General features: G+C 34.7%; 1 protein-coding gene across 11 annotated transcripts in view; it reads left to right on the top strand.

Moving 5' to 3' along the window:
• The window catches only part of LOC106059263 (cAMP-dependent protein kinase catalytic subunit alpha), a 95074-nt gene extending 74297 nt beyond the window's left edge, over positions 1–20777 (top strand). For 8 of the 11 annotated variants that reach the window (XM_056031320.1, XM_056031316.1, XM_056031319.1 and 5 more), the window contains 9 exons: positions 32–46; positions 1192–1323; positions 2928–3026; positions 4266–4348; positions 6702–6828; positions 14661–14756; positions 16080–16202; positions 17964–18128; positions 18307–20777. In XM_056031320.1, coding sequence (XP_055887295.1) covers positions 32–46; positions 1192–1323; positions 2928–3026; positions 4266–4348; positions 6702–6828; positions 14661–14756; positions 16080–16202; positions 17964–18128; positions 18307–18432 — 966 coding nt within the window. In that variant the 3' untranslated portion in view covers positions 18433–20777. Of the gene's footprint in view, positions 1–31; positions 47–1191; positions 1324–2927; positions 3027–4265; positions 4349–5884; positions 6012–6701; positions 6829–14660; positions 14757–16079; positions 16203–17963; positions 18129–18306 lie in introns of all 11 variants that reach the window. The other 3 variants (XM_056031314.1, XM_013216837.2, XM_013216836.2) reach the window with 3 other exon arrangements.
• The last annotated feature ends 5105 nt before the right edge of the window (positions 20778–25882 follow it).

Here is a 25882-nt window from a genome sequence, read left to right as displayed (position 1 = left end):
CAAAACTTTTCTATTGCTTCCAACTCCACAGAAACCCTCTCCTTTGGTTTGTATAACTTGTTACTTTTGTTGAAATTTCCTTGTGTTGAGTTGGGTTTCTTGTTTCAGAATTTCTACCTAGTTGAGACACCTTAAAGTTCTATTACATCTGAGGGAATACCAGTGGCCCATCTAGGGTGTGTGGGTGTGTGTTGTTTTTCCATTAGATATATTACGCAAAATGCAGCCCCCCCCCCCCCCCCAAGAGGTTTTTTTTATCCCAGCAACATTTTATGTTCAATTGATTCTAAGCTTTTTTAAATGTCAAACACCAAAAAGTATGTTGGACTTTGGGTGGGGTGAGGGACAATCTAGATGATGAAAGTTGAAAGTATTTATTTTGTATTTTCTACTTTATTTGACTGGTTTTCCTGCTGAAATTCTCTTGTAATTAGCATTCTAAGGTTTTATTTTCAGATTACTAAATATTTTTTTTTTAATTAAAAATTTTTAAAAGTTATTTTTGATTTTTATGATTATTAATATTTAGTTCAAGTATACTGTTAAATTTTCTTTTTGTAGCCATAAGCACACTTATCCTTATTGATTACTGTTTGACATTAAAAACAACTTAAGTTGGAATTAGTTCTGAAGATCTGCAAGTTTTACAATGGCGTAGTTGGCAATTGAGAATTAAAGGAATAAATTTGCTTAGATAAATCACCTTTAATAAAATTAAAAGTTGCAATGGATGAAATTGTCATTTGTTGCATGACAGAGCGATATTGTATTCATTTTACACACACGCATCAAATAATCCCTTGTGGGGGGTATTTTTTAATCATGTTAAATTAGTTCCCTAAACCTAGCTCTAAATCAGTAATAATTTTGAACACTCTTAACTATAATGGACTGTAAAGATCACCAAACTTATCTCAAAATTGGCTGTAATTTCTAAATTTGATCTGAATGCAAAAATCAGTGTTTTCAAAGTCTCTCCCTTCACCCCAGAGTCTCCTTTTATACAATTAAATTAGACTCTATAACTCTTAGAAATGTTGAAGGAAAGATGTCTGCATTGGACAAGTGAAAGAATTTGCTGTAGGAAATAATTCCACTATCTCTTAGTGTACCAACTTTATATATTTGAAAAAATTACAACCTAATAATTGTTCAGTTTTACTCAATGTATTGTTTTGATTTCACCAACAGAGTGCTTGCACTTTAGATGATTTTGACAGAATCAAAACACTTGGAACCGGTTCATTTGGTCGTGTGATGCTAGTCCAACACAAAGGGGAAAATAAAAGTTTCTATGCTATGAAAATTCTAGACAAACAAAAGGTGAGTTCAGCTCAATGCCAAGTGATTTACTTGAGCAGCACCTGCACAGGTCTGCCTTACCTTCTCCATTTTAGTGTGTTTCTTTTGTGCTGACTGTTTCTTTATGAATATCTTGGGATTAACCTGAACAGAATGGATACAGTAATACAGAGGTTCTCAAACTTGGGTCCGCGAGAAGATTGAAGTGGGTCCACGAGAAGATTGAAGTGGGTTCACAGTACAATGAAAATTGTTATCAATTAAAATAACTTTTTGGATAAAAGCCAGTTTATCAGATTGAACAATATGAATAATAATTAACTCGCTCATCATTAACGTTTTATAGGACATATTCTATGTCAACCTAAACCAAAGATTTGAAGACATTCTTCACTTGTATTGAACCCCTTTGCACGTGGACAGACTCAGATCCCAATCACAGATGAATACATAATACAGAAGTTGCTTATTGAAATATCTACAACCCAGGAACGTAAACCAATGTTTTAACCACAAATTCTCGCTTGAAAAACATATTTCAAATTTATATCATGAAAGTATCGGTTATTGTACAGAAGTTGTTGACTGCTTTTTTTTTTGTCTTATTTGGTATTATTTCCATAATGAGCCTCATCACAAATAAAAGAAACCGACTAGAAGTTTGTGTGCATTGAGCCGGGGCCAAATACACCCATTAACATGACCCAAGTTTTTTTGTTTTTTTTTATTTCAAACAAAAGCAATCACTCCTGTAACAAAATATTGTTTTTTTTTAACATTAGTACGTAACTTGTATACAATGCATTTATGTAGCTTTTTTCCATTAGGGGTCTATGGGCAAGTTTTGACTATATTAAGGGGACCCCAGTTCAAGAATTAGAGAACCTCTGCAGTAATATTTTAAATGCTTAAGAAACATTTATCTGATTATCTATGTTACTGTACAATAAGTGTTTTCCAGGGAGGATTAAATCTTTTATTCTGGAAACATTCACCACAAAAAAATTAAATTTGACTTTGTTTGAATTTGTATAAGGTATGCTCACAGCAATAAATACAAAATGTTAGGTGAAATCAGTGTACTTCTCATTTTACTTACTTGCAAATGTCCCATGTATATCTAATCGGGCCTATCAAAAGTCGAAATTGTTTATTTCACTATTTTTAAAAGACATTTCAGCTCATTAAAGGGTACAATTATAACCCTAATGTGAGCCTTGGATTTGTTTGGAAAATTAAGGCTGCTGATTACAGATAGGACTGAGTGGAAGGGTCTGTCTAAGTGGTTAATTGTTGATAATGAAAAAGCATTAAAGTGCTGTTGACACACATGTTGATGCAGAGCAGCTAGTCCTGTAGGAAGGTGCTGAGGAATCTAGATCATTTAAATACTGTTTGTATTATATGCAAGAAATGCAACTACACTGGATAAATATAATTCTTAAATAAATTTGATTTTCTTGTTGCTCTAATTTTTTACAATTACTTGTCAGTTTACACTACTAAATAAATTACAGGAATTATGGTTTCCATTTCTTTAATGAATGTCTTGTATCAAGAAGAAAAAAAAAAGTTAAGTTAATCTCCTTGGTTGGTTAATTAAAATTTTACATTTCTTGTTAAAGGTGGTAAAATTAAAACAAGTTGAACACACACTCAATGAGAAAAAGATTTTGCAGTCAATCAATTTTCCTTTCTTGGTGAAACTAGAGTATGCTTTTAAAGTAAGTATTTGAAACTGTTTGCATTACTTTTGACCAGACTACATTCTCACATTTTATAAATCATTTGAAATGAAATGAAATACTGCCAACCACTTGACAAGTGTTAAAAAAACAAATTAACACTAAAAACAAAAGTGATAGTAATAAGTAAACAGTCATCTTTAAAATTTAAAAAAATTTGTTTTAAATGTTATAGTAACTCATCTGCTTAAAAAAGTGGTGAAAACTAAAAGAAATGTTGTGATTTATTTTAATGCAATAAATCTACTGGAGTATCTACAAAAGTCCACATAAATGAATTTTCTTATCAGTAGAGTCTCCTTTATGTAATAACTTGTCAGACAGTAAACAAATCAGGAGATCAATTTGTCAGACAAATATCTGTAATATCTGTATTTCAACTTTTTTGTCCCAGTTACCTTAAAATAAAAGTAAATCACTTGTAAACATAGGCCTGCTTTAACACATCTTTTCAATGTTGTGATAATGTAAGCATTGGTCATATTCAATTATGATCTTAACATTTTGTATGTTCCATATGTCCCTCAGAGTCCTGCACTCCATAATAGACTTAACTTATCTTCTAAAAACGTATGGCGTGCAGGCCTTTTTACTGCGCAGACCAAAGCTTTAGAACTCACTTCCATTAAGATTAGTTTGCCTTTTTGTGGCTTTTATTTTAACTGTATGTTACGATCTCACAATGCCTTGAGCCTTGTTAATGTTAAAAGTGCTTTAAATAAAATAATTAGTATTTTGTCCTGCAAATAATTTCTGTTGGGAGGGGGGTGGGAGATCCTACAACTCTGGATAACTGCCTTTACTTCGTGTAAGAAGCACTAGCCTTAGTGAATCCATCCACTTCTCTTCCTGCAAGCCGGCAGGTGTCAATATTGGTCCATACTGGTTGTTTAATTTCTTTGGTTACCCATTATATCTAAAGGAAGTTCCCAGATCTGCTTCCTGTGTATGCACTTGGTGGAAATAAACAACTGCACACATGTTGCAACTATTTACCACAAACAATATTGCTTAATGGCATTACACTGCCAAACAAAGACTTTACCATTACAGATATATTTCTTGATTGAAGTCAAATTAATTATTTCATTCTTGAATGTTAGAATAATTTGAAGTCTATTAGATACAATTAATGCTAGAAAAAAGGACTTAAGCTACCAAGATAAACATGGCTGTTGCTTTCTCTAATGTGGGCATTGTGTGTTTGTTGTTAAACAGGACAATTCCAATCTATATATGGTGTTGGAGTTTGTCACTGGTGGTGAGATGTTTTCACATCTACGGAGGATTGGCAGATTCAGGTAATACTTCTCGTTTCAATATTGTGACATCCATTTCAGGGTGAGACATTGGTTTACTTTGAAGATAAATATGGTTTTAAAAAGAAATAAATGTATGTCTTCGTTGTTAACATTTTGTTTTCTTGACTGACAATTAAGTTAAAGCCCAAGAAGTTATTGTATTTTTATTTCAAAAGAATGTTCATGCATCATTTAGATTTAAGAAAATTAATATTTTATATCTAGACATCTTTACATTTTAATTTATTTCATTTATTTACTGTGACAGCATTGAAAATTTTCCTTTCCAAAAAAAACCCCTAACAACTTCCCTTCTTTTGACTCCCCCTTTTCTTCTTGAACAAACAAAAGATAACAACAAATATGTTAAGCTCAATTATTATTCATGCCAAGGGCATATAGATCCATATAATTATGTAAAAATAAGTTAAGCTCTAGATATTTCCCTAGCCTTAGGGTATTGGGTAAAATCAAGTTTACAAAATTAATGTCAGGAAAATAAAAGGTATAGCATATATAATTAGGTTATTTGATCTATATTGAAAACTTATAAAACATATTTATCAAAAAATATTTATTTAATGTCATTGGTTTAAAAAAATGATTTTTGTAATTTCATGCCTTTTCTGTTTGTAACAATGAAATGAAAAAGAAAAGGTAGCCTTGAGATGTACTGGTGGACAGTACACCTTATTGAACTCTAAGGCCACCATTTTAGACTGCATTATTATGTATTGATGGGCTGTTCAAATGAATTATATGTCAATTTGTTTTACTTCGGTTTCTTTTTTTTTAAACTGAGGCTATTTAAAGTATCCCTGGCCTGTGCTATAATAAATCAATGATCAAACTGATACTCTTTATCAGTTCATCTTGTTGGTATGGTAATTCTAGGTATCTCTTAAATTTGAGAAAGAAAAAAAAATAGCAAGAATTTTGTTTTCAAAGCTCTGTTTTACAGTAAAATATCTATTTCTCTTACCATGACTAATATTACTCAATAAGTTTATCTGTGATTACTTCATCATCATCATCAGAATAATTAGATTGAAATACCTGTAGTGTTGAGTGAAGCAATTTAATTGCATCACTATTTTTGCTCTTTTGGTAATAGATATAAATGAAAACATGAATAGCATGAGCAAGTGTCAAGTTTAAGTGTTAGACAAACTCTGCACATTCGAAACATGTTCATCACCTTTAGTTTTGGTTAACTTCATCCTAACTTGAGTTTCATTTTTATTAAACAGTTGGCAAATTTAATGTACGTTATTTAAGTTAAAAAAAGACAGCATATCCATTAGTATTCTTATTATCTTTCCATAATATAGAAATTCACTAGTCATTCTTTTACAATATTCTTTCTAGATAAATAGAATAGCTTTTTAACTCTGTTTTCACCCCTTCCCTTTTCCTTAATTTTACCAAGTCAGACTATAATAGCTGAGCTTATATATATATATTTTTTTTTTATAATTTATTTATTGTTTGTTTGTTTTGTGTTTGATCTTGTGTGCTTTTCCTCCCTTGTTACAGCGAGAGTCACTCCAGGTTCTATGCAGCGCAAATAATTTTGAGCTTTGAATACCTGCATTATCTGGATCTTGTTTATCGCGATCTGAAACCAGAAAACTTGCTCATAGATCCCCAGGGGTACTGCAAAGTAAGTCTGAACAGCCTGCATCCACATATTACATTGCCACTACCACCACTGATGTGCCCAGGCTTGGCCGTAGCCCAGTCTGAATACAAAACCCAGTCTTCAGTTGTTGAGCAATGTTTGGACATGCCCAGTTTTTTTTTTCCTTTTTGTTTGACTTTATTTTTCATTCTGCGTTTAGTTTTCCTTCAATATCATGTCACTAGCCTAAAAATTTAGATTCTTTGCTTTCAGGTGCTACCTTTTTTTAAACCCTTTTTAATATTGTTTTAATCATTATTTCAACAGTGTTTAATCTCTAGAAACAGACAAATTTAAGTAAACAATTAGATGCCTTTTTTATATTCATAGAAGTGTTAACCTAGATTTTTTTTTTATTAACATTTGATTAACCAATGTTTATATCCAATTCAACAGAGATTGTTACAACATTATGAGTGTAGCACTCCATAACAAAGTAATCCATATTTTAGGCTATGGACAGATGTTGTTGTTGGTTCTACTTTTTTTTTTTCCAGGATATTTTTTTTTTCATTTACCCTTTTGTTTACACCTTGACCAAGTGGACTTAGAAATGAGAACCAGACATGGTATTGTCTGCCGCCCCCCACTCTCTTTCTCTCCCTTCAGGGTTTGTCATGTGATTGATATCTCTATGTATACATGTATTTGTCTTCCACTTCTCTTTGACAGCGAGCCGCATTCCCGGTTTTATGCTGCACAAATAGTGTTGGTGCTGGAATACTTGCATCACTTGGATATTATGTACAGAGATTTAAAACCAGAGAATTTACTCATAGATAGCTACGGTTACTTGAAGGTATGACTTGGTCGGAGGCGCAACTCAAATCTCTCACTTTGGCCTGGGTTCATTTTGTTTTTGAAGTGCTCCTATCTTTTTTAAAGTTTTTTTCCCCCTCTAATTTATTAACTTGACTGCATATTTTTAAGTGCATAATTTGATCCAATCTTCACCATTACTTCTGAAGAAATTTTGTAGTTGCCTTATTTTTTGTCTTGCAATCTTTTGTCTTCAACTTTGGAGAGAAAAGAATTTATTTGAAAAAAAAAATCAGCAGTAATTGGTGGGGGCACAGCTTCTGTAGAGCTTTTTTTTTTTTTTTTTAATGTCAGTATATAAATAAATATAATGTATCTAAGTATATTTATTTATATATCTTTTTTATATTGGTGATGGTGCTTTTAAAGTTTTAGATATAGTGTCAGTATATTTCTTATGCTTGGCTAGTTTTTTTTATTTCTTAATATTGTTTTTTTTTTTTTTATTAGAATCTCCTTGCTAAAATGTACCCAAAAAAAAAAGATTATCTTTGATCTCATAATTCTACCTACTTTTTATTTCATAATACTTTTAGGAATCTTGATCGATTCATTCTGCCTTCTTGTAGTTTTCATCTAGTTTACCTTTGTCTTCAACAGATCAACCTTTTTTTTTTTTAAAGATAAGAATTTATATTTGTAGCATTGCATAATCTAGACATTGATAGTCTGATCAAATAAAAATACTTCTTTTATCAGCACTTGTAATAGCATTTTGATTATTTTTTATGGATGATAACTGGGCTTTTCATATTTTTTTTAAAGCACTTTTTTCAATTATATATTTTTTTATTAAAAAAAACAACTTTCATATCTTTTGATTATTAAATTATTAGTTTTTTTTTTTTTTTTGGTTGATCTGTTGTTGTCCAACCCATAGCCAGATAGATGAGATTTGAGGCATACTATAGTTTGCCTTTTTTCCCAAAACCAATATATTTTTTGTTAATTCTTTTCACTCTGACATTGCTATTAACCAGACAACGCTTCAGTTTAGAATTAGAGTGCTTCTTAATACTTTCTAACCCTCCTTTTTTTTTTCCTGGGTGATCTAGTGTAGAGCTTTGCAGATGATTTAGTTGACCCACTTGAAATAATGTAATATTCTGCGATTGTTCTGTGCTATTTTCCTTCAAAAGTTCTGATGTTGTTTTAAATTGCCTCATTCAAATTAACAGACTGATTAAAAGAGACCAAAAAAAAAAAAAAAGGTACAAGCTGACTAGTAGAATAATGGTTGAAAGTGTTTTTATTTCTTAGTATTCATCTCCGATATTCAGCCCTGAATCTTTTAAGCTTCAATTACAGCTTCAAAATACAAATCTTTGAATAGCTAATTACAGTGTCTTACCAATTTTTTTTTATTACAAATTTCTTGATTGCTTTTAGACTAGTCCCAGAAAATATTTGACTCGGTCTTTGTGTGTGTTCTAATTCTTTTTAGTTTTCCCTTAATGCTTTCTGACAAATCTGCCATTTGGTTGCATTTTAACTTCTAGATGTTGTCTTTACTGACCATTAACCTCTTCCCACCCCTCCTTCTAAGTGTTGTGTCGACTAACCCGCGCTGGACATCGTCTGCAGCTGCAGAAGAGAAGCATGTTACCAGATTGTCTGCATGTTACACAGGGCTGCTTGTTTGAATTTGATTGGTGGCTTTTGAAACATTTAATTTGAAATTATAGTTCAGTGTTCGTTTAGTTTTTGGCTTTTTTTTTCCTCGGTGTTAAATAAAATTGATGTTATGTTTTCATAAAAGTAGTTGCCAGATTTTTAAAAAATAAACTATTCAAGATTTACAACCAAAATATATATATATATATTTGGTAAATTTTACTGCTACCCTAATGAGATGCCTTTGACTGTAGAAACGCAAAAAAAAAAACAACTAGATTTAAGTTCAGAAAATGTTACAAAGGAATGTACACATTGTTTGTGTTGTTACACTATCAAATCACGATTACCACGCCAGGGTTTCGCTGAAATCGATTTCCGTGTGAATGTCTTTTAATCCATAAGCCCCTTTAAATACCACACTGTGTTTACCTTGGCCTATGAAATACACCCCCCCCCTTTTTCCCCCTCTTTTCTTCGTCCCCCACTCTTGACTACTGAGTAAACATTTAAATTATTTTTTGTTCGTAAGCTCGTGTAAAGAAATATATACTTGTCCTGTCATGCAGACGATTTATCACGCTCGAGGCGGTGAATTATAGGCTCAGTATTTGTATACAGTTTGCTACCGTTCTGATGTAAGAATTGTTTTAACCTAGATACATTCCCACTGTAAACATGTCACGAGCTTAACACTCACACATATTCCCCAGTTTTCGTCTTTAAATTGGTTATACACAAAGGCCTCTTTTCATTTCTTTAAAATTCTTATGTGCAGTGGCAGCCTTAGGAGTTTAAGAGTAGTAACCACTATTAGCACCTGTTAGCTTGTAAACCTACCATCTTCTAACTTCTTGAAACAAAAAATCACCACCAATAAAATGACTCAATAAGTAGGTGAATGAACTGTGTCAGCCGCTAGATCAAGCTCTAGCATCCATCACCTTGCGCGGGAAAAGAAAAAAAAAAAACAACACGTTTTTAACTGCTGTGTTGGTTGTTGGTTTACCTCCCTATTAAAATTGTGCTTGCGTGTACGCGAGGTTACCGGTTCTAGATCTAGCAGAAGACTTCGAATTGAATTTTGTTTCTCAAATAAAAAACGAACGTAGGGTTTTAGGTAGGAATGAGGGGAACTACTTATCTACATGTAGCCTATTACGCGTATGTGTACACTTATGAAGACATTAAATCTAGATTTATCAAATGGAAATATTTAATACAGAGTAGACCAACGCGGTTAAACAAGAATCAAACTAGGCCTTCTGGTAGGGAGTCAGCACCGACGGTAGAGAATTAAAAGGAGACTATTTGAGGGTAGTAAAGAGACTACACGGTACAGAAACAAGACGTCCAGTGTTCCATTCAACACTCCGGGGGTTCTGGCACTGCAGCATGAATTGTGTAACTGGTGACAACATTTTGCCTCATGTCTTCGAGTGACTGTGGCCCCCCGAGTCCGTACAGTATTTCCAGGACTCTTAAGCCTGTCTGGCTGTTGTAATGGTTGTCCTAAGTTGATTCAGTGACCGACTTTAGTTGGCCCACAAACACCGCGATGTATCCCAACTTCAAATTAAAACTGCAGTATTGATTGCATTTCCTCGGTGACGCCATAGTTTGGTGTCAACAAGAAGTTGTTTAGCTTAAGCATAGGTTGGTGTTGTTCTCTTTGACTTGAACCACTCGGAAAGTGTAGAGTTACATTTTCTATTGAGTTGTTTGATTTGAACCACTCGGAAAGTGTAGAGTTACATTTTCTATTGAGTTGTTTGACTTGAACCACTCGGAAAGTGTAGAGTTACATTTTCTATTGAGTTGTTTGTCTTGCATAGCTCAGAAGCCACCATCCATAACCTCCTTTTCTAAGCATTCTGTTACATTTTTAGTATTAGATTTTGTCACTTAAGTTGGCATGTAGAGAGAAAGCTGGTTATGTTCCATGTTCACAGAGTTTACACTGTTTCAATGCATTACGTCTATTGGTTGGTTTGTATTAAAAAACAAAAAGGATGTAAGGTACTTTTATTGCGTACACAATTTTCAAAAGAAACTGCTTGTCATAAATCGCATACTCATTTTATGGCAATGAACCTGATATTTGGCGACACTTGTAAGCTATTTTACTAAGGATCATAAGAGGCTAGATGCGCGTGTGTGTAAGCAGAGCTATTTATAGATTGTGGTATTACAGGACAACGCAGGGTTGTCCGCACCGATTCCTGTCCCGCGCTCCCCCACCGCTAGGGCTAGTGTGCCAACATCCTACCAAGGTCACGCCTGTCGCGACAAACTCAGTTTTCGCTTCTGGTTGCAATCGATTCCAAGGCTAGCTAGCCGCAAAAAAGTTTTGACACATCTTACTATCGACCAGGGCTCTCTTCAACCTTTCTCCACGCTTCTTCTCGCCTCCCGACTCGCTACGGGGGAAAAAAAGCGCCTGCGTAAAGAAGAAAAACTGTAATATCAATGACTACATCAATAACCGCGTGTCCACCGAGATGGCGCCTCCGTTGGGGGCGGGGAGTAGACCCGTGGGCAGATCAATGATTTTCATATCTAGTATAGCACAAACATACCTTTTCTCTCGTGTATCCTCCCCCTCCCCCTTTTTTTTTTCAAATACTCTCTGGCGTCATGCGAACGCAGATCAACATACTCAACTAGAGCCTTGGTACTTCGACTTTCATTACGATGAATACAGTACCGGTACATCAATACACGCGTTCATTGTCACATTAGTTTCCGTAATACGGTAGAAAACGTTGGTAAGACTGACTTTTAATGGAGCCTAGCGTAGTGCACAAAATTATAACATTTGTTGAAATAGAAAATTGTTAGTGTAGGTTAAGATAGGAATGGTGTGTAGCGTATATCTTGCAATGTGTTCATTGACTGTGCCATAATACGCTGGTTGGGGATGAATAAAAAAAAAAAGCTAAACCTCTCCTGTCTTAATATTTTGATATTTCAATCACATTTCCCAGCTCTTTTCCTTCTCTTACTCCTGCGATATTTGTCCTTTCATGGGGTGCTTTCTTAAAAGAAGAAGTATACAATATTCAATGCGTCTAGAAAAAGATAAATAGAAGGGGTATTAGTGCATATTTTGAGTGTAGCCAAGTATTTACAAACGTCACTATTTTACACACACTATGATCTGATTATTACCTTCCTTGCAATATACATTAATATATATCATACATAATCTAGGTATATACTGTAACTTTTGTGTCTCATTGGTTTCATTTTCTTAATTTGATATATATATATATACACTGGTACTTGGAATAGGTATATAGAGAACTTAGTTGTAAGTGATATGGTTAATAATTCTGAAACCGACAACATCTGGTGAATAGAACACTTTAGAAATCTGGGATGGGTCTGAATTTTCACTACTCGTTCATCTCATCCCTTTCTGATAAGAATGGTGGAATCTTCGAAAAACTAGGGCAAAATGGCTGCCAAAGTATTGCTTTAAAAAAATAATGCCCATTTCTATATCTAATCTAGTATCTACAGAAATATTCACATTCACTTGTATCATTTTTTATAATGTGCGAAAATATCCAAATTAGATCTACATCTATAAATAGATAAATCTAAATCTAGTTATTTATTTTTCGCGTTGAGAATCTTTGTATAGACTTTTCGTCAGTGTTAGGGACTTGTATACTCGGCTAAGTGATTGGCTATATTATATCTCACAACCCGTTCTGTCCTCTTGTGGCATGATAGGATGTAGATCTATTCTATTTTCGAGTATATAGATCTCTCAGAATCTTTGTTACTTCTAAAGATCTAATCTATCTAGATCTAGACGTGGTAACGTTTTAAAATCTAGATCTATCGACTAGTTAATAGAAATCACTTAAGGCTTATGTCTGATTTAAAAGAAAGTTGTAGATCTATATGGATTAATGTAGATATAGATCTATATTGAATGTTACAAAGCAATATTGTAATTGCATACAAGAGAGTTGCTTGAAAAGAATGGATGTAGCAGGATCAATACAGGCTGGCACTGTGGCAGGCTTCTAGATCTAGGTGTGTTAGCTTCACTAGAAATGCTGGTTCATTTCACCACAGTCTGTAACCATTTTTTGGACATCGATATTTACACACACACACACTTGGAAATATGTCTTTTTTTAATATAATACAAATTTAAGACTTGTTATAAGAGTTGTCTGTTAATCTGACTACTGACCCGTTACACTGCAGGTCTTCTTGTCTTGTTCTAAAAATAGCTGCTGAACCCAACCCATACTTTTTGTTATATAAATATACAAGTTTAATAGTCCTTTCAAACAATGGCAGCCCGAGGATTGTGCTAAAAATAGCTAGCTAGTAGGGGGGTTGTTGCCAGGGTGGAAGTTGTGTAACCAGTGTTGTTTTGAATGTGAGCTTACCTTTCTACAACACATGAGTGTATGTGTGTTTTCAAAGACTACAACACGATGCGTGTGTATTGGGGCTTGTCCAGCTATTCTTCAAAACTGGCAGCTTTATGCAGTGTAGTGGCCTCCCTCTTTCACAAAGTAGTGAGTGTTGTTAGCTGCCTGTCCTCACAGGACTGTACTGCTAGGCACTGATGTCAATGTGTTATCTGTGTATCTATGTAGTCAAGATGTTGTAGCAGGTCCTCTATGTTGTCAAACCTATTTGTTGACCTAGTCTAAACATTGCAACAACTTCCTCCCCACTCCCCCCCCCTTCTCTCATCCAAGTGGATGATGAATTAAAGGTTATACTGGAAAGAAGTCTCAGTTCACCACTTCCTTCTTGTGTGCACATAATTTACACACAAAAAAAAAATATTACTTGAATGTCTGGTATCTCCAATCTACCAGGTCTGCCTTTTTTTTTTAAGATAACAAACAAAACAGATTGGCATGTCACACAATGTTCATTATCAAGCAAAGTGCCACATTTTTAAACATGAGGCTTGAGCCTAAAGGTTACCAGAGCTTGAATGATAAAATGAATGCTTTAGATAAAACATTCTTTGCTTGCATCAACACAGAGTTACAGCTATCAGATTTAAAATAGTGTAGTTAATGGTTAAAAATAACAGATTACATTTTAATATTGGTTTAAATTCATTTGTTTAATGTGCCTATTTTGATTCAAAATGAAAGAATTAGATTCAGTGTAGACATGCAGTAACAGTGTTGCTTGTCACTAGCTCTGTAGCTTTCTATCAATAAGTTTTATTGAACTTGTATTTTGGAAAGAAAAAAAAATGATTAGCATAAGATTTGGTTGTGCTGCTAAAAATAGCACCACATGTTTGGCTGGGCAGGTGAAACACATTTTGATTGCTCAACAAAATGCCTCTGACCAACATTAGTGACATGACAGAGAACAACTAATGTTTGCAGGTTTCCTGACATGGCACACACACCACACTCATGACACACTCTGTCAAGGGTGCAGTCTCAGCATCAATTGCTTGTAACATTTTTTTTTAGTTTTTTTTTTTTTTTAACTCTTATTTGGTTTTCACCTTTATTATTAACCACTTAGCTTAAATGGTATAAATGTGTTTTTTTTTCTATTAGTTAAGATCTTCATTTTTCTTGTTTATAAATCATATTCCTAAATGACAAGGTTGACATGGAAACTGCTGATTGCACCAGTGAGAGAGATCAATTAACATAATAAAGAAACTAACTTTGTTTGATGTTTCCACATTTGAGTTAGTTAAACATAAAATCAGGCATGAAATGTCAATATTTGGATCAGTCAATGTTTGTACTAATTGTTTTACCTAATTTGACCAAATTTAATTTTCCATTTACTACTTTACAATCAACAATAGAAAGAAAATACCATACAAAAACTCTTGTAAAAAAAAATGTTAAGTTATTTTGAATCTCAACTGGTGGAATCTGCATAATCACTATGATATTTATAGATCTATGTAGTCACTTTTTAGTTCAATTTTTTTGTTTACTTTGCATTTTAATATTATTTCTGTAAGAAAAAAAAAAGCTTCATATTGATAGGCCAGGATAAGATTGGCTAAGCTTAATTATACAATAAAAGAATTTTTGTTACAGCTTTTTTAAAAACATTTTAATAGAAAATGCATTAGAGCTGGTGTATAAAGAGTTCAAAGCTTATAATTGACTTTACAGGATCCATGCTGAACATGTTTCACCAATTTAAAATATTGCTTCTATTGTTTAGGTGACTGATTTTGGCTTTGCAAAGCGCGTAAAAGGACGGACTTGGACACTGTGTGGCACCCCGGAATATCTAGCACCTGAAATTATTCTCAGCAAAGTGAGTGTCTTCAGGCTAAATTTTAAATGTCCTTCCCCCCTCCCCTTTACAGGTTGAAAATAATGATACTTCGCTGAGCATAACTGCAACCCAAAAATATGGCTTCAAAGTACCAAAGGTTATATACTAACATATGGTATCAAATTAAAGGTGATCTACAATTCTGCTGCTTCATATTTTTTTAAAGTGATAAGTATTTTAGTATATTCATTGAGGTTGTTTATGAAAGATTGCAAGTCTGCCACCTAACCAAGTGATATAATGGTTCTAAAACAGTGTTCACTGAATATAGTGATCATTTTAAAGTGTTTGTTACTATAAAAAGTTCTTTCTGGAGTGAGTATTGCAGAAGCTGCAGGTTCCCCTCTGCATCCAGCTAAAGGATCAGGGGGAATGCTAAAAGCTTTCATCTTGCATTCTGAGCTTCAGAAATTCATTCTCCTGTCGTCTTCAACCCTTTTTTTTTTTTTTTTTTTTTTTTTACAATTCCTCTTATCTGCTTGCAAATTTTTCATAGGTTCCAAAATATTAAACCTGGGTGGGTGGGTGGACATAAAGCTCGAAAACGGCTCTAATATTTTTCCTATAAATGTGAAAGTTTATGTTTATCTTTGGGAAAAAAATATACTATCTAACTTGTCAGTCAGGCAAAACTTTAATATTTCAAAATATAATCCTCTTATAATAAAATTTGGCTTGTCTTTTTATTTTAAACACAAGTACATTACTGAAGTACATTACTGGGTATTCTCGCATGTATTCATAGAAGAGTTAAAAAAATAAATAGGTGCACATGATTATTATTTTGCACCAACTTGTGTAGAATTCATTAGCTAAGCTGATATGATTATTAGTTTATTATCAGTATATTATCAATACTATATCTCTAACTAAATCCAGTATTCTAGTTGTTTATTCTTCAAGTCTGGATCTTTTTACTTTTTAAGGGAAGACAAACAATTCACTTGTATAAAATGAGTACTCAGACAAAGTTGCTATCTGGATATATTTGAAACGCAGTAGTATAGTGAATTGTCAACCATTTACTTAGTGGACCCCCATTGAAACATATTAGTTACAAGTAATTGTTTATATTAAATATGTTACCGTGACTACTTGGCTAGCGGAGGACAGCAGTAACTAATGCTCTGTACTTCTTCACCTTTCAGACTGGCAAAACTTCTGTGTTGACTATAAAATGTTGTGCAGGTAGAATAACTGACATGCTACAATGATTTGCTTGCATTGATGGTGATTTATCTTATAGGAAAGTTCAATGTGACATATTCTGTGATTAAATGTGTCCTTGTCTGTACTTTACAGGGCTACAACAAAGCTGTGGATTGGTGGGCTCTTGGCGTTCTCATCTATGAAATGGCTGCAGGCTATCCACCTTTCTTTGCAGATCAACCAATTCAAATTTATGAGAAAATTGTTTCAGGAAAGGTTAGTAATTGTTTTGTTAAATCAGTCTTGTGGACTAGGATTTGAAACAAACATGTTTTTTCACTCCGTAAAAAAAATATTTTTTTTTACTTATCTAATATATAAAGCAGAAAGTAAGGTGTATGTATGTATGTCCTTCATAGAAATCAAAACCATTTTACCAATCTTGATAAAACTTGCCATAAATGTTCCTTAGATCATGGCGGAGACCGTAGTGTATGTTTAATGTCCCTATTACTACGGAAGGGCCCTAAAAATAGACAAAAAGCACCTAATTTGTATCTATTATAAAAATATTTTTTAAAATATCGGGTTAACCTGTTTTCACAGTATTTTATATTTGATATGAATACGTCAGCTGAACGGTAAATCCATTATCACACTATACTTTTATTTTCGTGGCAAAATAAAAAAATAATGTGAAGGGAACATTCTCTATGTTTGACATAGATCTAAATTCAAACCAGTAGATCAATAATACCAAACTAAGGCCCGCAGGCCGCAGGTCATATCCAGCTAGTTACACATATATATCTAAGCTTGCAAGAAGAAATGTTATTTTTACTAAACGTTATTTGAGAACAAGACACTGTGACACTTGATATGTTTTAATTAAGTTAAGACTTTGCCTCTGTTGTGTCTAGCATTCTAACAATATTTATGTTTGCACACTGAAGTAAGGGAGACAAGCACACATAGGACAACAGTTAGAGGAAGAGTTATTTATATGTAGATATTTTATACTTTATATATATATATATAAATATATATATTAAGATTGCTCTGGTTAGTAGCTCCTGCAGAATATCAGCCATTATCACTATCTGGCCATATTAGGCTACGGGGGAATATCTCAGGTATGTGCAGGTATATCTCTAGAGGTAGAGCTGAACAACTTCCACCCCTCTTTTATTTGTTTAGTCCATTACATTGTGTTCTTAGATAGACGTAATTTGCAAAGTCAATATGTTAACACTGTCTGAGGGAACTCAGTTTGTTTTACTTGGAGATAATCTCAATTAGGGGGCTGGACATTAAACTACAAGCCACACCTCTATATGAGTACTGAGTTTGCTTACATAGAGATAAATTTTGCTTAACCACTCAGTTACCATGCCCAATATATATATATATATATATATAGTAAATGGGGAAAAGATAAAAGGAGAGAGAATAACTGCAATGAAGAAAACAACAGCAAAACTTTATTCTAACTAGCTAACTTGATTTATTTTGATTACCTTATTGTGATCCCGTAAATGATTCTCTACCAGGATGAGTGAATCCTAAGCCTATCAGGCAGTGTTGTGGTTTTTGGTGGCGCTAATGTTAACTACTCGAACTCCAACAATAGAATGTTATCTTAGTGGTTTGTATGGAACCTCAGAAGCTAATTTCTTGTCAGCCGCCATCTACTTATGAATGCAGAGAACTGCTGTGGCACAAGATACTATCTTTTCAGGGTCAGAAGAAAGGGTGGCAGGTGTGATAGACATAGACCAAGATTGTAGTTCTCAACACCCTTGGGTGTGAATAAAAACAATTTGGTATATTCATGGGATTGTCAAGAAACACTAGCCATAAAGCAATGGTTGGGCTGAAAAACATAGTTGTGTTTGTAAGTAATTAAAATATGAAATGCTTGTCTAATTAAGTATTGGTCAATTATATTTGTTCTGCTGCCATTTGGTTATAAGACACATGCTTAACAGATAAAAATGTATTTTGACTAAATCATCAGATTCTTGTTTTATTCTTCAGGTTCGCTTCCCGTCCCACTTTAGTTCTGACCTAAAAGACTTACTACGTAACTTGCTTCAAGTAGACTTGACTAAACGTTTTGGCAACCTGAAAAATGGGGTAAATGATATCAAAGGCCATAAATGGTTCTCTACTACAGATTGGATAGCTATATATCAAAGGAAGGTGAGAAACTAGATACAACTTTTTCCTTATCTCGTTTATACTTTTATCAAAATTTGAAAATCATCCTCTACTTTTTTTTTTTCATTCTTTTCATATTTTAAGAGTGTTCAAATTATTAAAATGTTTGTTGTTTTCTTATTAACTTATGTATGATCCACATTTTTCATTCCAATTCTAGGTAGAGGCTCCATTTGTTCCCAAGACGAAAGGTGCAGGAGACACAGGAAACTTTGATGACTACGAGGAAGAACCGCTTCGCATTTCCTCCACAGAAAAATGTGCCAAGGAATTTGCAGATTTTTGACGTAGTTTTCTTAAGTGGCTCAGTGAGCCAAGACTCTTAAAGAAATCTTTTGGACTCTTCAGCACAGTCATTGTATATGTCCACTGATTGGTCAGCCTTGTGAAGATGTCTTCTTCTGGCTGGAATTAACAAAACTTGGTTCATCACTAGTTAGGAGAGTGTCTGCAGAGACATCAGAGAGGATTGTGGTGTGCATGTGTGCGCGTGATCCATCCAGCTTTTTGCAGCTGGACATTTTATTTATTTAGGCAAAATGTACAAGTATTTGTGTTTCTACCTACAGTTGATTACTTAGATTGACGACTACACAAAGAAACTTAGCTCTTGGGTTGAATATTGATTATATGGCCTTGCCTTCTGAAGCTGGACAAATATTATTTCATTGTATGTGCTTAAATGAGTCCAACATTGTGATGCCAGAGTATTTCATGATTTGACTTGTGATGGATGCTTGTTAGGTGTTTGCAGGAAGTATCTGTAGCCAGAGTATAACATAGTCAAAACATTATTTATTTTATACATTAAAGAGAAATAGTTTTTATATTTACTAATACTGGAGAGGTAAAAATCCTTGACCTAAAAAGCTTAGTTTAGACATGCAGAGAGAGGTGTGGCTAAATTTGAAGACTTGTCATATCTGTCCAACACATTTTCATGTTACATGGTTTCTTTCATTCTCTGCTCTTGCAAAAATAACTTGTGTTTCAATAACTATGTTTGTTGCCTGCTTGGATGAATGCCTGAACTAAATGTACTTCTGTGTTCTTCAGTATGGGCACCCATTGTTTCAAATGATACTTTAATTTTTTAAGGCTTTTTGTGTTTCATGAATGTAGCACAGGGTGAGAGATTTTAATAAGTTGTTTTTTAAACAGAAAGTGTCACCAGTGTCAAACATTTGTAAAAGAATTTATAAAAGGCCTATGATTGCGCTGAAATCTGGCCATACATAATTCTGTACAGTCATCATTTTGTGTTGTTGAAAGTGTACTAGTTGTAATGACCAGAGGACTTTTTTTTTTTTTTTTTTCATATTTAACTCTGCATGTGATTATTTGTGTGTAGGGCACCTTATATAAAGTATCTCTGTGTCCATTGATTTAAGATGTTCAAATATAACATTATTAAAAACTGCATTAAAAATGTTAATATCAAACCATTTTCCATAAGATCACCATTGTCCATGGCAGGTATTGAAGTACAAGTCACCAAATCAATGATCAGATGAAAGCATGTTTCATTTTAGTGCTAACAAAACAAAATGTGCACCTTTTTTCTTACTCCTTATATTGGAACCTCTATTCTTGTGATTGTCCACCAAACAAAAGGATTTAATTCAAATACATACATTTAACTATTTCTCTTTGTTCCATATACTCTTTTCATTTGACCCTTGCTGTTAGCATGTATTTATACACAGCCCTGGATATTCAACAAGCTCCTCCCTCTATCCCTTTTGATCATCTACATGTCCTACTATAATAAGTACACCTATTTTGTACTGGGGTATGCTACATGCAAACCAATGTGTGAATGGATGTGTGTGCCTATGGAACAGCTTTCTTGTAGTAGCTGTCTCTCTCTATATTCATTGAAGCAAGCTATAATTGTTGTACAAAGAGTTTACAAAGCAAAAAACAAACTAATTATTACATTTTGTCCTGAGCCACTAGGCCAGATTTTACCGCTGAGTCAAGTGAAGATGAATTGTGCTGCAATATAATTTTTCAAATATTTTTTTGTCTCCTGGGTGATGACAGTGACTAGCTCTACAAATTAACATTTATAATTTTTGTTTTGTTTCGGTCACATTTTAATTTTAGCTTTGTTCTGTAGCCTTCTGGAAATGTCTACCTCCCAGCAAATCATTTCATTGGTAGTGAATGTATCCCATCATGCCAAGTCAGTATCTAGAGCCATTCAACTTGACTTGTAACTCCTTTCTAAATGTCTTTCTCTAAAACTCTTTGAATCTTCAGCTCTACCTCCCTCCCCCCCCCCCCCCCCTTTCCTTTTCCATGAAAGGGCAACTTAACAGTCAGCACTGCTAGGAAATGTATTCTTGAATCACTAAGTTTTTTAATTGGAGTCCACTTCAGAGTGATACATTAGTGTGTGTAAGAGTGGTGGTACCTTAGAGAGTTGATTTAAACAAAAAAAAGCCCCTCCCTTAACCCACTTGCAGTAAATGGCAGTCTTAACTAAACAGTATGTGATACCTCGTGTATTTAGTGGGTATAACATCAATATTTTTTTTTTCTGAAACTGTTCTAGCTTTATAATTTTGAATTGTGTTTTTAAGTTAGATCTGATGTCATTGGATTCAAATAAAAACAAGAAATGAACATTTATTTGTCATTGAAGAGTTCACTCTGTTCACAGGTAGAAACACACTGTTCACAGGTAGAAAAAAAAATGATTCTTGCGTTCACACCAATCCATGCATTCCTCAAAACTTGATGAATCACAACTTAGTGTCAGGATGACTACATCGCTTACTTAAGTGTCCAGATGACTACATCACTTACTTGACAGTGTTGGGATGACTACATTACTTACTTGACAGTGTAAGGATGACTTCATCCCTTATTTGACAGTGTCAGGATGATTGCTTCACTTTCTTAAGTGTCAGGATGACTGCATCACTTACTTGACAGTGTCAGGATGACTGCATCACTTACTTGACAGTGTCAGGATGACTACATCAATTAAAGTGTCAGGATGACTTCATCACTACTTGACAGTGTCGGGATGACTGTCACTGCTTGATAGTACCGGTACCAAGATGATTTTATCTCAGCCTGACCATGTCACGTGACCTGCAGTGTTGTGTGAAATGTTATTAAGGCTGAACAGAATCTGTAGTGTCAAAACGATATGGTTGAAACATCAGGGAACAACAGAAGCATTGTTCTAAGGATTCCATTGGAGGAACTGAAGAAATGGAAGTATATAGACACACACACACAAATGGTGCCCTTGGGAGTATATATGTTTTAAAAAGTGACTAAATGAGGTGAAGAAATGTCACGAACAAACTTTACACTTGGCTAAGAAAAAAAACACGTTATACAGAAGTTCCATGAGTAGGCCTGCTAGCAATCAAAGAAAATGCATACTTCCAACAGTGAGACTCAGAACGGTCAGTTTAGACCTATAGTTGAACATCTACTTTTGAATAGCACTTTCAGTAAGTTTTTGATGAATTTAAATGAGATTTTTTTTGTAACCGAGTCTCGTTGTTCAGCACTGGGCCTACATGATACCAATAGTGTCAGTCTACATCAGAGTAGGAGCTTGTCTAGACAAGTGGGCTAGTGTACCTTTTATTACTGGTACTTAGAAGAAATACATTACATGGATGGGGTCTTGTTTGTGACTTCTGACAAACTGGTGTTGTGAATGTCATATTATAGAAACAATATGTTTTTGAAATTTGTAACATTGCCTACGTCTTTACCTTATCACGGCATTTGTGACTAGTTAAATTCATCTCAAAAGTTCTATTTTAAAATGTTCGATCATCTCTTTATTCTCATCTATGTGCTGATGCGTCATTGAATACCGTGCTTAATTAGGCTACCAGATATTTAAAAAGGGAGGGGGGGGGGGGGTTACCGCGTTGATTACTGAGTAGATTTTGTTGGGAGACTTCTGGAAAAAAAATAATTTTCTTCTGAATTATATGTTTCACCAAAAGGAAGGGGCAGCTGGAGCTCATGTTTAATGTGAACAAGTAGCGCGCAATCATCGGAGTGGCGATGTTGTGGGATGATCACCACTATTATTATGGTAACCTGACAGAGAGAGGTACCGGTAAACATCTGCCTAAGGCTATTGGTACTTTTGGAAGCCCTCCAGTGAGAGCGTGACGGAATAAATTGCTCCGTCTGTCTACAAAATTGTCTACTTAGCAGTGGTTCTCTGAACCCTTCTTGGTCATGGGTAGGCCTACTATACAGAAAGCAGCTATTGCTTATTGAATGCTATCACCAAAGGTAGGCCTATGTGCGCTCAATCATGGTTTGGCCAAGATGTAATGCCGGTATGGGCAGTGTAGATGGACTGCTTATTGTTGTACAGCTACGCAGGGCACATATCCGGTATGTGGTCGGTTAACAAAAGTGCTCCCCCTCCCCCAAGAAAACACTTTCAACACCAGTTTATAGGCACCAGCTAGCTTTAACTGACAAATATTTATCAAAGTATGCATAAAAGACAGGGCCAAGGGTGTCCACTGATTGCTAAATCTCCGTCTTGCGGCCCACGTCGATCTATTTTTGGCATTGTAAGGCACACACTTCTCTTAAATACTTCTGCGTGGAGGTGCATCAGAAGTAGCTCTATCTTGGTGGCAGGAGCCAACACAACGTGACGCAGTGACAACCCTGATCTGCTTCTATTTTGGTCCACCATTCTAAAAGGGTTCATTCTGCTACGCTACAAAAAAAGTTTTGAGCTACTGCATTATGCAATATTAAAGTGTGAAATGTATTAACCAAAAAGGTTTTTGTTTTAGTTCATTATAGTTAACATGTAAAGAAGGATATTGACCAGTGTAATATTGTATGATGCTTAGGAATGGATCCAGATAGGCCCATATCAAAGTTGTCTAGTTGCAATATTGTATGATGCTTAGGAATGGATCTAGATAGGCCCATATCAAAGTTGTCTAGTTGCAATATTGTATGATGCTTAGGAATGGATCTAGGTAGGCCCATATCAAAGTTGTCTAGTTGCAATATTGTATGATGCTAAGAATGGATCTAGGTCATGGGCGTAGCCAGGGGGGGGGTTCTTGGGGTTCAACCCCCCCCCCCCGAAATGAAATCCCCTCCCCCGCAGGGGGGGGACGGAATTAAGTGACTGATTTTTGCTTTCATTTTGTTTATTTTAGGTGAGATTTTAATACTAAATCATCACTTACCACAGCACAGCCGAGGCAGTTTTGAGCTAAAAACCTTCTACCAGGGGGTTTTGAGTTTAAATCCCCCTACCAGGGGGTTTTGAGATTTAAAAAACACCTATCAGGGGGTTTTGAGATACAAATTCCTCTACCAGGGGGCTTTGAGTTTAAAACCCCCTACAGGGGGTTTTGAATTTTAAACTCCCTACCAGAGGTTTTTGAAGTTAAATCCCCCTCTTCTATAAAACAAAACAAAAAAAAATGCAAACAACAATCCCCAAATTCCAACACCACAGTTGAGGAAGATTTTGATTTTAAAACCCCCTCCAAAATTTACGATAAACCCCATCTTCAATATAAAAAAAGCGAATTACACACTCAAAATTCTATGAGCGTAGCCAAAGGGGTTTTGAGTTTAAACCCCCCTCCCCTCCAGTTGGGTTTGAAGCTAAAAAGTACCTCGTCAATATATATAAAAAAAGCAAATTACACACTATAAAATCTATGAGCGTAGCCAAAGGGGGTTTGAGTTTAAATCCCCCTCCTCCAGATGGCTTTTTCTTTAAAGTTTAAAACCCCTCCAGATGGTTTTGAGTTTAAAATTCCCCTACAAAGTATTTAGAGTTGAAAATCTCTCTCTTCAATATTATTTTAAAGCAAACTACAGTCACCAAATTCTATGATCGTAGCTAAATGGGGTTTTGAATTAAAAACAAAACAAAAAAACTCCAGAGATTTCTTAGTTTAAAACCCCTCAACAGATGATTTGACGAAAAAACTTTCCTTTTCGATATAAAATCTAAAGCGAAATACAGGCATGCAATTCCAAGAGCGTAGTCAAGAAAGGTTACAAATTTCTACCAGTGGCTTGGGCTCCATTAATAAAGTGTGAATAGTCTTCTGCCGAATTTGAAAATCATTAAATGTGTCTAAACAAAGATGACTAAGACAGATTTTAGGAGTCAGTCATAGAGATCCGGTCTAAATCAAAGAAATCATATGCCGAACTGGGAGTCGAATCCTTTGTAAGGTTGTGACAGAGCGTCGCATGAGGTTTTGCCGACAAAATGAATTACGCAAAATAAGAGTTGCGGAAACAGCTTGCCGGAAAATGCGCCGAACGGCGCGAGAAGGTCTAAGTCAGTAAGAATAGCACATTAGGTTTTTGAAATAAACTTTTTAATAGCAAGATAATGCACTGTAGATACCTCAGAATATGCATTTTGTTGGCTTTCAATACCAGAAATAGTGCTCGGCGGCGGGGCTTCGCCCGCGCTGGGGGAGCGCTGCGAACTCCCCCAGACCCCTTGCTAGCAAGGGCGGGGAGTCAAAAATAAACAATAAACGTCTTCCGAAAGGGTCAGAATGTAATAAAGATTAATTATGTACACACACACACACATATATATATATAAATATATATATATAATTTTTTTCCGCCGGGGGGGGGTCAGGGGGGAATCCCCCCCCCAAAACCCTCCCCGAAAAAAAATCCTGGCTACGCCCATGATCTAGGTAGGCCCATATCAAAGTTGTCTTGTTGCAATATTGTATGATGCTTAGGAATGGATCTAGGTAGGCCCATATCAAAGTTGTCTAGTTGCAATATTGTATGATGCTTAAGAATGGATCTAGGTAGGCCCATATCAAAGTTGTCTAGTTGCAATATTGTATGATGCTAAGAATGGATCTAGGTAGGCCCATATCAAAGTTGTCTAGTTGCAATATTGTATGATGCTTAAGAATGGATCTAGGTAGGCCCATATCAAAGTTGTCTAGTTGCAATATTGTATGATGCTTAAGAATGGATCTAGGTAGGCCCATATCAAAGTTGTCTAGTTGCAATATTGTATGATGCTTAGGAATGGATCTAGGTAGGCCCATATCAAAGTTGTCTAGTTGCAATATTGTATGATGCTTAGGAATGGATCTAGGTAGGCCCATATCAAAGTTGTCTAGTTGCAATATTGTATGATGCTAAGAATGGATCTAGGTAGGCCCATATCAAAGTTGTCTAGTTGCAATATTGTATGATGCTAAGAATGGATCTAGGTAGGCCCATATCAAAGTTGTCTAGTTGCAATATTGTATGATGCTAAGAATGCAGGTATACTGAAGTTGTTCAGGTTTGAAACTTTAAAAAAAAAAAAAAAAAAAGCTGTATTAAACAAAATACAAGTTAACTGGTCAGTCCTACTTGCGTAATATGTCTTTACATTATACCCAAGCACCAATATTTCATCAACATGTGCAGAGTTGCAGATAACTTATATCCCCAACAATCAGGGAATTACACAAAACTACATTTTAAATCTTTTCTTGTGCACATTATGTACATATAATACCAATAATTATTTAATTTAAGGAATAGTTTTATGTGACCATCTGTGGCATCAATGAAGACACTCCACATGTTTTAAACTAAATGATTGATATAAAGTACACAAATTTAATGCTACAAAACTACATGACACTTTTAGAGGATCTTTTTTTTTTTGAGCCAACACAACACAACTAAAATCTAAATGAATCTCCATGGTTATA

This window comes from Biomphalaria glabrata, chromosome 5 (assembly GCF_947242115.1).
Source record: "Biomphalaria glabrata chromosome 5, xgBioGlab47.1, whole genome shotgun sequence".
Classification (NCBI taxonomy): Eukaryota; Metazoa; Mollusca; class Gastropoda; family Planorbidae; genus Biomphalaria; species Biomphalaria glabrata.
The sequence above is the reverse complement of the archived record's forward strand: the minus strand, read 5'-3'. Positions and strand labels throughout refer to the sequence as shown.